We start from the raw sequence: 15,109 nt of genomic DNA, 5'->3' as shown, positions 1-15,109 counted from the left end.
CAATATAAAAAATGTATATGATATTCAATGACATTTGCTAGTTTTGAAATTTACTGTGGGCCGCATAAAAGAGACATTAGTTGCCGACCCCACTATTCTAACTCAATTAAAATTAAATGTATAAACATATTTAAATAAAATCATTTTTTATGGAGTAAAATTTATCTTAATAGGTAGGTCATTATATCAATATTATAGATAAGATACATTATGAGTAGGGAACGAACTTTAATGCAAAATACATTTTTTAGTGGGTAGAAGAGGACAATGCTAATGTGTAATGTGTTAAATATGACTATCCTGCCAGGAATTCTGTGCACGCTTATGACCAATACTATGTTTAACACCATTGATATTATTATGGTACCTACATTATATTTAACAGTATATTACAATATTTATTATTATTTTTCATCTGACCAACTAATTGCAAACCATTGTACCTATAATTTATTGTAATTAGAAAAAATCCATTACAAATAGAATGATGTATAACGTAGAAAATTAGTGTTTTTAGTGTTTAAAATTCAGATTTTTTCTTGATTTTTTTATTTTTTTATTACAAATAAGATACAATTAATAATTGCAATTATTAATTCGTTTCAAAAAGATCGCGTAACTTATGTTGGGGTACGTACTATTACGTGACAACCGCTACAGTTGTTGAACAACAAAAAGGGTTGATAAATGATAGTTTGTTTTAATTTTTAGACTTCATAACGCCAAACTATACGGAGGAGAGTGCCGGGGGGGAGCTTAGCAGCTAACGGACGACGACGGCTGTTTGGCCTGCATGAGCTGTATGGACTCTACGAGCCGATCGATAATTTTGGTCTGTTCGTCGGATTTGTGCCGGAGCAGAGCGAGCTCGCTTTGGTGCCGATCGATGTCATTGGTCGCACGGCACTGGGCCGCGGTCCGCTTCTCGTTGGTCGCGACCAAGTTGGCGGTCAGCTTCTCCCGCTGGCTGTAAAGTCGCGAGGCTTCGCAGTCCACCCGCGCCACTTCGGTGCGCATCCAGTTCAGCGAGTAAAGTAGTTTCTTGATGACCGACGACTGCTGTTGGGTGTCCTCACTGTCGTCCGCGACCATGGCGTTGTCATGCGCGACCGTCCCGGATCCCTTGACAGCCGAGCTCGAATCGCCGGAAGACGGAGGGACCTGTCGCAGTATCTCACGCTTCATGTAGGCCTCCGGCTCGCTGTGGTACTTATGCCAATTGAACACCGGCAAGGCCTCGCGCAGGAAGTCCAACGCCACCGTGGCCCGGTTGAGTGCCCGGTCCTTCAGATAAGTGTACTTCTCGTTAAGCGACGTCTGCTCCTTGGACAGCCCGTCGCTAATGTGTTCCGTGCGGCTTTCGAATACGTCCGACACGAACATCCTGAATTCGTCCACCATGCTTTCTGACACTTTCATCATCATTACTCCCTGGTCGCACGTGTACTGCGACACCTGTGGTAGTGTAAAAGTACACACTTTATCACTGAATGTGTATATTTTTCCATAAGAAAACCGGGGCACGTATATACGTCGATAACGTCTGGTAGAATGGATTTTAGGTTAACACACCGGTAGAGTAAAATTCCTGAAACCAATACTCAAAAGGAAAAATATCACACTAGGATACAACGCGTGATAGCGTATTTAATTTTAATTGCTATTTATATATTTATATAAGAAAATACCTGTTAGAACTCTAATATGAATAATTCGTAATAATGGTGTATCTACGTGGTTGGTGGCGTGTCATACATGTGTGCGATGTGTACAAATGCCACGGACCTTTGGCTAGGGGGGCATTAGTAATCAAAATTGCAGAAAAAAAAATTAATTAAATATAATTATGAAAAAGTAACAAGTTTGTTCACATGGTTCTCAATTTGATATCAATATATAAATGTTATAAATATTGTATCAAATTTGATTATTTTTACTTCTGCAAAATCAACAACAATTTAAGGTGATTAAAATTTTTTTATAAAAATCCATTTTCAGTATTTTTTTGTTATCGCTTTGTCGCTTATCGGCCTTTCTCCATACCGATGTCTATATTATAATGTAAAATGTCTACATATAATATAAACCTCTACGAGTTTACACGACTAAAATATCGCTTCGTATTTATTAAGTAAGGTGTATTATTTTATGACTCTCGTAGTCTCGTGTGTCAATACAAAATAATACACGAAAAACTAAATTAAATATTTTATTTTATAAATTATATTTATAATGGCTTTAAAATTTACAAGTGGTGCTACGAAACGGAAAATAAAAAAAACAAAGAGAAGGATCTATTAAACGGATAACGAAAATTGATACATTTTTCAAACAACACCATATTGGAACAAAAAAAAAAAAAGAGTGAGCTATTGATGAACCAGGTATTTTGTCAAATAAAATTAATGCTGTTAGTAATTCCATAATCCGATATTATTATATGTAATACATGTAATGTATTAAAAGATCTTCAGTCTCCTAAACAAGAACTGAGCATAGCAGTTTCATTACTTAACTCTGCGTTGATAAATCTCCATGAATACAGGTCAAAATACAGTGATTTTTTTTATTTCAGCAAAAGAACAATTTAAAATCAATATATATTATTTGACATTGGATAATCCAATAACACCATTAAAAAAACGTTTTACCAGTTTAAATTACATTAATTCTGATTTATCTAATGCTCTTGGTGGTCAAATGATGTTGTTCAGATCTTATTTTAAATAAGAAATTATAAAACGAACATCGGTAAAAGCAATTACTGAATTACTGGTTATAGAGAACCCCACATTAATAATAACATTTTCTGAAATATATACAGTGTATAATATTTTTGAAACTCCCTGTAACAGTAGCTACAGCGGAACGTTCATTTTTAAAATTAAAATTAATAAAAAAATATTATGGAACACAATGTATAAAGAAAATTAAGTGGACTTGGAATTCTATCTAATGAAAACGATCGAGCACATTAATGAAATTAAAAAAAAATAATTTATAGTTTTGCTGAAAAAAAAGAACACAAACGAAATTTTGATCGAACTATTATTATTATTATTATATCGCTTGTTTGCTAAAACAATGACATAACAAAAACAATCGTCATTTTTTAGGTGTTTGCAAATAATAATAATTTTGGTGATTTTCTTTATACTGCAAGAACGAGATACAAAAAGTATACAAAAATTAGCCGCTAGATGGCAGTTGTGACATATTGCGTTGCCATCATATTGCAAATACAATTTTCAAATGCGTTTTGTGTAAAATCATGTTTTTCGTCATTGTTGTAGCAAACAAGCGATATGTAATTCCATCTTAATTTATACATCTTTTTAATTAAAATATATTTTATATAATTTATATTTATATTTACATCATTGATTAAATATACATAGATAGCCCCAATGATAATGTATGGAAGCTCCCAATAACCGACCGGGGGAGCCAGAAATCTAGTAGTATGGGAGCTAGACATTAGAGTGCGCTATTTTTGTTGTTCAGTGGTCATATTATACGGCTTTGAACCCAAGGGTTTCGATTTCGAATCCTGTAAAGTACAACAGATTTTTTTTTCTTTTATTTATCTTTACAATACGACTATTGACTAAATATATCTTAAGAATTTATTCATATTGAAATTAATTAAACATGGCTGAGCATTTTTTAATTAATATATGATCATTTTAGCTGTTACCTATAACAAAATTACTAAACAATTTTCGAAAAAAGGTTATATGTTGTATTAACGATACAATTCAAAATTGCAAATATGTAAATTTAACGCAATGAGTGAATTAAGTATGATAATATAAATGTACAATTTATAAATAAATTTTTAAAATAAACTTTTATATACATTGTTGTACATCTATTTACTACTAAAAATTAATATAACTATTAAAATATTTTGTACCTATGTATAAATTTATATCATACGGTTAATGTCGACGCGCGTTTAACGCCTCTCATGTGAACTAGCCCTTAATCAATGGATTTAGTAAATAACAATATTCAATTTAATTTATATTCTTGAAATTCTTCTTATCCCAGTTTATTTTTATTCTACCGGTTTGTGTATTGTGTACAATTTAATATTTACCAACGCTATCTATTGTCACATAATCCGTACTAATTTACGTGTTTCCATATTGCGTATAGCTATGGGCTATCTATGTATATTTAATCTATGTTTACATTTATTTATATTTTAAATATATTTATTAAAATAATTTTAATCAAATACAAAAGGATAGTACCTAGATTTTTATATGATTTTATTATTTTAGAATAAAAATACTTAATTTAAATTTGAACTTATATAACTATAATATTTTGAATTAAAATGTGAAGGGACCCTTTTTTTATTATTGCACATGGACCCATATTAGGAATGAACCACCACTGAATGTGGTACTACCTGTGGATAGCCAATGAATGTAGAAATGATTTTTAAAGTGAAACTTCTTTACAGAGGGTACAAAAATAAATAAAAATATTCTCGCTCGTCATGGTCGGCGTCTCGACACTAATACACATATACAGTACCTATACCCGAACCGTGCCAAATAATGAAAACAGAAATGCCACGGCTGTCTTATCTGTCTATCACGCGTCGCGGTTGATGTCCGAACGTCATGTCGTTTGTCGCGGTCTAATATTTATATATTTGTAATTTTTATATTTTTAATCTCAATTTATCAATAAATCAGGAGCCATAATCGAACGGCGATCATATAGAAACGATTCGGAGTGGCTCTGTCATTCGTTATCGCAGCTTCAACCTTCAAACAAGGTATATGTAAAACAATATAATATTATCAATCAAACCAACGTTTGAACTGCAATATTATAGGTATGTATGGATTCGTGCGTGTATTTATCGTGCTAGCGAAGGCTCGTTACGGTCATGACCTCGTCATTCCTGTCCTCAGGGGTGGACTGGCAAGGCGGGTAAATGGCCATACCCACCCAGGCCCTCCAGACATTTTATATTTGGGCCTCAAGCTACAATTGCTCATGTAACACGGAGTCGCTTGTTTGCTAGTTTTGTTTGCCTCAGTCCAACTCAGTCAATCCTCGTCAAGAAAATACAACTTTTTCTCCGTTAAAAAGTATTTGGAAATAATGGGCTTTATTGTATGACCGACACGCGTGCACGTACACACATCTTTGGAATGGATAGACCTACCTTGATATACCAGGGCTTTCCCAATATGGTAATTTCCTACATGCAGTGGTTTCAGATAAGTTATTGTCCAATAATGCCACCAGCATTGATAATTCGCTGTAAACACCATTTTTTGGCTATTCGCCTCTGATACACACACACACACACAGGGCCGTGAAGAAAGAACCCCGTGCCTGGGGGAGGGGGAGTTGTATCTTAATTTTTTCTACGGTGTTCGTTAAATTCTTATCATTAATTTAATTTAATTTTTAATAATTTGTAGTCCCTAATTTTCGAGCCTTCTCAAAAAATCCAGGCCCTGGGGGGATCATCCCTTCCCCCTTCTCGTCAGGCCTGCACACACACTCACCTGATAGTAAAAGTCTTGTAGCGTAGTGTCGTCATCGACGTTCTCCAAAACCTGTAGCAGCTCGGGCCCGACCTTTTTCTTCTCGGTCTCTGTGAACACCGGTAACGCGCAGTCACCCAACAACGACTTGTAGGCCGCGCTCAGCGGCTTACCGTGGAGCATTTCATGACCCCGCGGCCCTGTACCATCCACGCAGGGGTCACACATTTTCTCGTACCTTACAGCGTCCCTATTGCCACTTTTCGCGTATTCCCGGTGTTCTCCCGCCGCGGCCAGATGTCCATCACGCTTGGTCCACGCCGAGTCAATCGCACCACTCGCCGCCGCCTTATCGTTGTCGTCACCGCTCGTGCCACCGCGATCCTCGTATTTGTCCGTGTCAACGCCTTCTCGGTCCACGACAATGGCACTCGCGTCCGTGACCACGTCCTCCCTACGGGTACAGGTGTCGGCCGAATCGTAGCTCCACACTTTGTCGTCATCGTCGTCATCGTCGTCCGTGCCGTTCTCGTCCCCGTCATCTGCGCCGTTCTCGTCCCCGTCGTCTGCGCCGTCCACCTCGTCACCGTTTTCCGCGACGACGGCGACGTCGTCGGTATCGTTTTTCGACCGGCAATCGTCATCGCACGAGAAATGTGATCTTTCGGGCTGGTTCAGGTACCGGGTTAACGGTAACAGCGGGCCCTCCGGTGGCAGTTTGACGAAAGGCTGGCTCACGCGTCTCTGGACCATCATGTGCTGCAACAGCCTCAAGTAGTTGAGCTCATTGGGCCCGCGATCATCCGCGGTCAGTTTCGTCAACCATTTATCGATCGTAATCGCCATCTGGGAGTCGTCCATTGCTATCGCGTGTTCGGATATCTCTGTGACCACCTCGTCGAAATCCGTATAGCTGTTCATTATACCGAACGCTGTGTTATATGCTCAGAAATTTTTTTAAAACGATTTACCGTTAAATACCGAAGGTAACAATAACGGCTCTGATTTACATAAATTGAATACATATATATATTTAAATGTTTTTTTTATACATAACCCGTTAAAACCATGGTTTCTACAACTATCCATAATTCTGACCGATCTTAATTGATTTTAATTAGCTGTATAAAAAATTGTTTAGCTTTTATTTATTAATTATTATTGGTTTTTTTTTATATAGGTATTACGGAAGACGCAAAAACTAAACCAATCTTATGAAATTATGAAAATATTATAACTTAATAGAAAAAAAGACTGTAACGTTATTAAATGTACAAAAACTAATAAACCGATGCCACCGTAATCGTTCAAAGAATATAATAAAATGGTGTATACAAGTGATATTTATATTTTTATTAGTTAATTGATAATCACTCATAACGTTGCATTGAAGTTAAGGGTCGAGTCAAGGAGGAAGAGCTTTGGAAGCTCTAACCTCTGAGTATTAGAAACCCAATTTCTTAGTTCATTATCTAATCGAAACTTATACATTTGTACATAATTTTACGATTCATTTTTTGTTTCAATTCTTTTCATTACACAATAATTGCTTAACTCATGATCGAGAATCTTGGTACCACAATGTTTTCAAACTTTATCTGTACTCATTTTATTCTCATTGAAATTAATATTAATACTCAATTTTTTATAAATCCTATTTGTTTTTTTCCCGAGAAAATCTAGATTCACCGCTGGAATTGTTTAACATACGTATATATTTGATCCGACCACGATTGCAGGTAGAAAACGTAATCGTAATAATACGAGTTGTGCGTCTGGGATGCAATTCATTCAAAAAAGAACGATTACCTGCGGACTGATGTAATGCAATGTGTGCGCCGACAGGTTCTTTACATGTATAGGTGCCATCTTGCACAGCGTTTCCGGTGAATTCCAAAGAATACACGCGTCGTCCTATCCAGTCGGGTAATGTTTAGGTCACCGTTATTACTATCCGCCGAACTCGGGGAAAAAAACCAGCGCGTGAAACTAATTTTACGACTTATTGAAATCATATTGTCTCAGGTATACTCGACGTCGACGTGGGTGCATGATGATGTATTTGATCATCGCGCACACACAATGTTTATAAATTAATCGTGAATAGCCATACCTACTCGCAGTAATGATTATTTTACATTGTTATATCGACTCGGTAGACTGCCAACCCCTAGACGGCCTCGACCTTTGTTAATGATTACAACAACAAAAAAACCTAAAAAAAAAAAAAAATAAAAAGAAGAATAACCGATGTAGGTATTCATTGCGTTGTATAATGGCTCTCGCGATCGATTGATGCGTTAAGATATCTTTACGCCGATCGATCGAGAACCATACTTAGTCGGGGCGTACCAGGGCGATCGTCTCGAGGCGGTTGTATGTATATATAAATATATACATTTATACGACGAAAGAAAATAAACGTGTACGGCGACGTACGTTAAGTTACGCGTTCTTTAAATATAAATAATTCGGAATTGTTTTCTTGTATACGATATGATAATTAAGACTTCCTCGATTGATTGATTTCAAGTACCATTTGCAATATATCTTAGTATATTTTTACAATAAATGTATCATTCATACATTTCTAGAGCATATACTCTACTAACATAACAATCGATTTATGAACGTACACAGATGTGACTAATTTTTAGAATCCATGTGAAATATTAATGTTATTCCATATCTTATCTTTAATTGGTATGAAATAAATTTTGAATTTTTACAATTTCATACAACAAAACTTGAATTTTCACTACCTCGATCTAAACTGGTCTATGTTGTTTCGACCATAATTCAAAAATTATATATAAAGAAGTTTATTTTGTATCCTCGGTGTACGAATCACGACACGTACCTATAATTGTAAACCGATTGTTTTACGAGTTAAGACGTCACGATGATTTATGGTTTTATATACTACGATGAAATCTGAAATAATGGGTTTTGAGGAGACTGCAACGGTAGAATTTTCCGTGTTTGTCCATCTTAATCTTACAAGTATACAATAGATCAATTTTGATTCTTGTGTTTCCATTAATATGCGAGTCACTTTTATTTGAAAATATTACATATGATTGTTATTACTAGGTATATACTTACTCCTGCATGATGGAAAATACGAAGTATTAAAATATTAACGAGGTATTTTCTTTTTTCATAAACATTTTGAAACAATTAAACTTTATTGATTTATACATGCATAAACTTATATTACCAACGTGTTCTCTTTAGATTTTAAGTTTCTGTGTAAAATAAATTTTACAACGTTTTAACATTTCTAATTATCTTTATCTGTATATGAAAGTATGCACATTAAATTTATAAATGCTAGTGGTTGACAAAAGGCGTTAATTGTATTTTACGGTTGACTGATATTTGATAAAATATAGTACCTATTTGAAACTAACTATTTTTAGAGATGTTGTTTTCAAATTTTTTTTTAATCATGGTTTACTGTGTTCTTCGCACCACTTTTTTCACCTATCAATAACGTTTTAAGATATTTTTTAATTTTAATTTTTTCTAATTTAATTTACATTATTATTTTTATTATTTTGTTTTGTAAAAGATTGCGTCACGTCTAGAGAATGAATTGAAATTCGATGCAAATGTCTTCATCATGCTATTCAGCGTATTACCTACTCAATGTTTTACTTTTCCTAACTGCCAGCACTCTTCATTTTCTTTTCAGTATTCATGATTTAATATATTTTGAAGCACACTTGCACTAACCAATAATATCAATGCTACGATAGTTAACCTAAATAACTTTGACTCGTTTAAAGGATTTGGCCATAAGGACCAAAATGTAAACGCATGGAGTGCCTTTAATATTAAAGGGCTAACTCTGGCACTACGAATTTTATTCCAACAAATAAATAAAAGTGAACTGTATAATGTGCTTTATTATAATAATAATAATAAATCAATATGTATGTGTTGACCCTAACCGGCATAACTTAAAATAATACAATATAATAAATATACAATAATATTACATATTTAATATATTATATTGGATCTACTGCGATACAACCAAACTTTGACTGTAATCAAAATACTGGCCCGTCTAATAATAATTATAATCGGTGGTGCACCACCTGCTTTTTACGGTTATGATGTGCTGCAGTGCCGGAATCCGTAATTAATAATAATAATTACACAACAAAAACAAGTGATTCCGCACTATACAGACACATCGTTAACTGCACCACGAATAATTCACGAACACTACTGTTGTAGCCGAACATCACGACACATTACCAGTGGCGTTTATAGGGGAGGGTTTTGGGGGTTCAACCCCCCCCCCCCGAAATTTATGGTTAGTACGATCCACGTGTGCATTTCTTTAATCTATGTATTAATTAAAACCAAACTGTCTAGTATGGGAAAAAAATGCTCTCTCCTAATTTTTAAGCAAATTATACGCCCAATTCTTACCTACGCTTGCCCGGTATGGGGTAATTGTGCATCCTCGCACATCAAAAAAAATGCAAATTGTCCAAAACAAAGTCCTCAGAATAATTGCAAATGTTCCGTGGTTTGTCAGAAATCCAAATCTGCTATTGATACTTTGAATAAACTATCCGTTGATTTTTTTCCAAATATATGGTGCTTAATGTCAATACTAGTAACTTTACCAGTCTCAACAGCGTCATCAGAAAGATCGTTTTCGATATTGAAAAGATTGAAGTCGTGCTTGAGAAATAGTACAAGCGAAAATCGACTAACAGGATTATCTCATGTCAATTCATCGAAGTATTTTAATAAACACTGAAGAAGTGATAAATAATTTTGCAAATCTACCTAGAAAATTAGACTTTGTCCTATAATTAAATTTATGTATTCTAATTTTCATAGTTATTAAAAATAAGTTAATTTATAACCTTCATTTAGTATATATTTTTTCATAGTTGTATTTGTTTTAAAGGAAATATACTTTACAAAAGATGGCGCAAAAAAATGCCCTAAAGGAAAACTTTATTCTAAATATTTTATTAAACTAAGAAGCTTCAAGAGTCAAGAATTTGTTGTATCAAAATTACAAAACAATACTGAAAGCGAAATTCAAACACGTGTTTTTGAGGAATCAAACATTGAATTAGGTAATACCAGATCACTAAAATAGATTTATTGTTCCTATTAATTAGTTAACAATTTTTATTTTGTTATTTATAGTAACTAAAGATGATGCCATTACCCTTATGGCTAGTTTAAAGCATGAGTAACTATCATGGCCTGAAATTGAAAATATTTGGAAAAAACTACGGGTTACCGATTACAACAAATTAAAACAAATCATTTATCAACTGGAATTCAAAATACATGGCCTCAATACACTCAGCCACTTGGGTATAAACTTGTAAGTAAAAACGGTTATTATAATTATTTACTAATATAGGCAACAAATAATTTATTAAAACTTAATAACCATAAAAATACATTTTTGTGGAATTATGTTTTATTTTATTTATAACAAACTAAGTCTACAGTAAAACATATAACATAATCAAAATTAACAAAGCCTATAGTATTAAATAAAATGTTAATAATTGACAACCAGTTTCTAGATTTCATTAGGTACCTATGTAAAGTAAAAACTAAAAGTCAATTGAACAATTGAAATACATTTTAAATAAATAATAAATTACGTTTTTATTTCTTTAAATTGTTAAATTGTTTGTTATTTTAAATACTTGATAAATTTCTGTCTAAGCTGGACTTACGAGAAAATTATTTAAATATTACATACTTCTCTAGGCTTTTTTTATCTTAATTATATTATAGTTTATTTAGTTAGTTTTACCTATATAAAATACAACAATTCTATATTTTACAAATTCTACATTTAATTTTATATTTAATAATTACACAAGTAATACATTTCAATTAATTATTACATATTATGATATGTTTTTTAATACCTATTCTTTTGTCAGTTTTCATTCATATTTTACTTTTAATTATATTTATTATGTACCAGTTTCAAATAAAAATAATACAATTTAAATCACTTAAAATATAATAAAATTATAGAATCCAACAATACTAAAATAATTATAATAAGTACATTGATCACTAAATAATATTAATTCACATGTATGGATAGTGAAATGATAAATAAATAACCTATAACTATTTAGGACATTTATATAAACTCAATTAGTATTTATTATAATAATAATTATTTAAAAAAATTCTTTTTAAGGTTGATATTGATTTCAAAAGACTCTACATAAATGCTTTTGACGTGATAGCAGTTTATGAAAAATCGGTCATAAAATTAGTCTAGATTTTAGACGAACGTATTAAAGACCCTAGTTGTCGCAAAATGTTGGAAGATATGAAAAAAGATGTTAACATATCAGGTAGTAAGTTTAATTATTTTAACATGATATTAATAATTTGAAAATATATTCTCGAGGGGAGTGCTAGGTTAGGTTAGTATAATTGAGTCGCTCGATTGCGAAAGACCTTGTCCGAACAAACAATTATCTTTAATAATTTTATGTTTCATTTTATTCACTACACTTTGGTTCACATTTAGTTCATATTAACTTAACCTGTTATACAGGTAAAGGGATTTTTTTTATTTTAGCACTTCTTTGTCTACTTTACAATTACAGAGTATTTAATTATTGTGGGAATTGTTGTTTGAAATTAGAAAAAAAAATATACGTACCTATAAATACTGTATGCTCATTTTTACATTTATTAATTTATACAACTAAGGGCAAACTGGACAGGTAGGATATTGGGATAATATAGTTAGTTGACTGCGGTATTATCATAAAAATTTAATTAAATGTGATATTATGTATTAATGAAATAAGTACATAAAAAAATATTTTACTTTTGATATAACTTAAGCTGCAATTATTTTTCAGATTCCAAAAATTCTATTGTCTTGTACCTTCTTCATGCTCTTTTTGTACCTACTACCAAAAAAGCCTATGTCGATTCTAGTGGAAAAAGATGTTTACAAAAATGTTCAATTAAAGATTCTCAAAATAGTCTGATGATGGTGGCAAATACAATCATTGAATTGGAAGAAAATATGAAATCTAGAAAACAAAAAAATATTCCAATACAACCTTGTATGTTAATAGTTGGAACAATCACAAATCCATCTCAAATTATTATATATTTTGATGAAATTAAATATAAGTTTTTTTCAGTTATTAAAGCCATAGATTTATGTTTCAAAATATATCATGTTTTTAACATTGAGTACCCGATAGAGTCGTTAAATGTTTGGCTATTCATACAACGTTTTTTTTTCAATATAAAATCAAAATTTGATAAATTATGCCCTATAATCGAACAAATTATTTCAGAACTTAAATAAATATCTTATTCTATGTACTTTTATTTTTGAAAAAATATTTAAATACATTTTTTTAAACAATCAAATTTGTGATTTTTTTATTTATAACTAAATTCTTTCATTTAATTTGGCTATAATCTAGATATAACCTACTTGTTTAGTACCTAGGTACTTATAATAAATATTGGTATAGTGTATTGAAAAATGGATGATGTTGGAATTGAACATTCAACTTATTACATACAAATCATTTAGTTAATATTATCATACTACTAACAAAACTTTCATAAATTGTTTTATATAAATAGCATATTAAATATATATTAAAGGAAAATGCAATGTTGTGTCTTAAATCCTTTTTAGAAGGGAAATTTAAAAACAATATAGTTTTAAAAATATGTAACATGTCTATATTAAATACGGCTAAAGAAATAGTGTCTACCTGCCAAAGTGTATATTCACTTAATAGTAAAATCTTTATTATTTTTAATAGAGAATTTTTTTTAAATATTAAGTTAAATTTATATTTTATTTATATAATGGTTGTAAAGTAATTTCAAATCTGGTTGACCTTTGTTTTCTGAATTAAACTAAAATAACCATCAATTTTTTACTATTTTTAACTTTTTAACTTTGAGTTTATTAACCACCCATTTTTTTTTTTTTTTTTGGAGGGGGGAGTATTTTTTATAGTTTTTGTAGAATTTGAATACTTATTACATGTTACTTAGTGAATGTAACTTAAATTTGAGGGGCGGGGAGGAGGGCACTTTCCTCCTGTGCCCCTCACCCTAGCTACAGCGGTGTTTATTTAACAATGTGATCTATTTGAATCAACAATATATTTCTATTGTTTCAAATAAAGAATTTCATCAATTTAATTGAGTACTGTATAAATATAACAAAACTATTGTTAATATTACAAAATTCTATAAATGTAGAGTTGTTAAAATAAACAACAACTTTGTTAAATTGAATGAAAACTTTATAAATTTAACTAAATGTATTGTTTATTTAACAAAATGCACTAAATTTGGAGTTTGAGACTTAACAAATCATTTTGTTGAACTAAACGGGAATTTTAGTAAATTAATAAAACTGTTTGTTAATCTATAAATTAACAAAATGTAAATTTTGAAATCAATAAACAGTTGGCCCTATGTTAACAATGATTTTGTTGATTTCATTTTCATTTTTTTTCATTTTACCTAGATTTTTCTTTCTGTGAACCACGTAAATCACAAAAAAATGCAGTCTCTGGTAACGAAGAACGCCCTAAAAAGGGAAGTCGTTTTAATGAAACAGCAAATAAACGCGTTACGGTTACCAAAGCCTGATTCGTAATACAACAAGGAAAACGTGGTATGAACAAGATGGCCGCAAACAAGAACGCGCGGAACACACGTTCACGCGATAACGAACAAAACAGGAGAGAGCGATGGTGCCGACGACATTCACCGTGAAAGCTACGGCCGTCGGACACCGTTACTAAGATAAAATGCCTCAGTGCCACCACACTGAACGAAAAACACGAGAACTTACGAAACTTTGTGGTAGGTACTGAGAGCGTGACACTGGAGAGTATTGCGCAAGACATAGCCGAAAACTAACGAAAACATAATGGGCATTATCTGGTGGCTGGTAGTCCAAAGAGGCAACACACGTTTTTTTTCCCATAATTTGAGGAACGAACATTTTTGTTCAAGTTCCTCAAAAATAGGAACTCTTTTCCGTTCCTCGTTCCAATATTTAAAAAAGAACGCGTTATATTGTGTTGCACATCTGCACTTGGAAATCAAATAGCTATTATTATAATTTTTATATTAAAACACAATTAAGTATACTATGAATCTTAAACCGATAGAAATTAAAAGTGTTGCACGGCGAGTTGTTTTATAATTTATAAAATAATAAAAAAGTACTTAATAAGTTGTTTTTCACAATTGTTTTTTGTTAGGAAATTCGAGGTATTTCGGAATTAGTTATGAAAAGTTAAAAAAGTATAAGTACATAATTATAGTTGTAGTTTTTGATTATAGAAATGCTTATTTCATAATTTTTTTTATTGAAATTCAAAAATCATTATATGATGTAATACTTACAAACATAAAAAATCAGGTAGTTTTTTAGAAAATAATATGGCTGGCTATAACATTAAATAAGATAAATACAACAGAAAGTACATTGTTTATAAGAATTTATATATTTATAGTTATAGAATTACCTAATTTTTTTACTAAACAAACAAAAATTGTGT

General features: G+C 31.8%; 1 protein-coding gene and 1 pseudogene across 1 annotated transcript; one reads left to right on the top strand and one right to left on the bottom strand.

Moving 5' to 3' along the window:
* Positions 1-756: 756 nt before the first annotated feature.
* Positions 757-6,440, bottom strand: LOC112694244. The gene is made up of 2 exons (XM_025569650.1): positions 5,541-6,440; positions 757-1,455 (listed from the first exon to the last, which is right to left on the bottom strand). The coding sequence occupies exons 1-2, from the start codon at positions 6,438-6,440 to the stop codon at positions 757-759; spliced, it is 1,599 nt and encodes a 532-aa protein (XP_025425435.1).
* A 2,006-nt stretch (positions 6,441-8,446) lies between these two features.
* LOC112694239 lies at positions 8,447-12,873 on the top strand (annotated as a pseudogene).
* The last annotated feature ends 2,236 nt before the right edge of the window (positions 12,874-15,109 follow it).

Source organism: Sipha flava, unplaced genomic scaffold (genome assembly GCF_003268045.1).
Source record: "Sipha flava isolate LNK unplaced genomic scaffold, YSA_version1 0_pilon_pilon, whole genome shotgun sequence".
NCBI classification, from domain to species: domain Eukaryota; kingdom Metazoa; phylum Arthropoda; class Insecta; order Hemiptera; family Aphididae; genus Sipha; species Sipha flava.
The sequence above is the reverse complement of the archived record's forward strand: the minus strand, read 5'-3'. Positions and strand labels throughout refer to the sequence as shown.

What these genes read in the sequence shown, in the direction of transcription:
- LOC112694244 (XM_025569650.1), bottom strand. Translation starts at nt 6,440, where the DNA reads ATGAACAGCTATACGGATTTCGACGAGGTGGTCACAGAGATATCCGAA. An exon ending in TACAAGACTTTTACTATCAG is followed by an intron (nt 1,456 to 5,540) that starts GTGAGTGTGTGT and finishes ACACTACCACAG; the next exon opens with GTGTCGCAGTACACGTGCGA.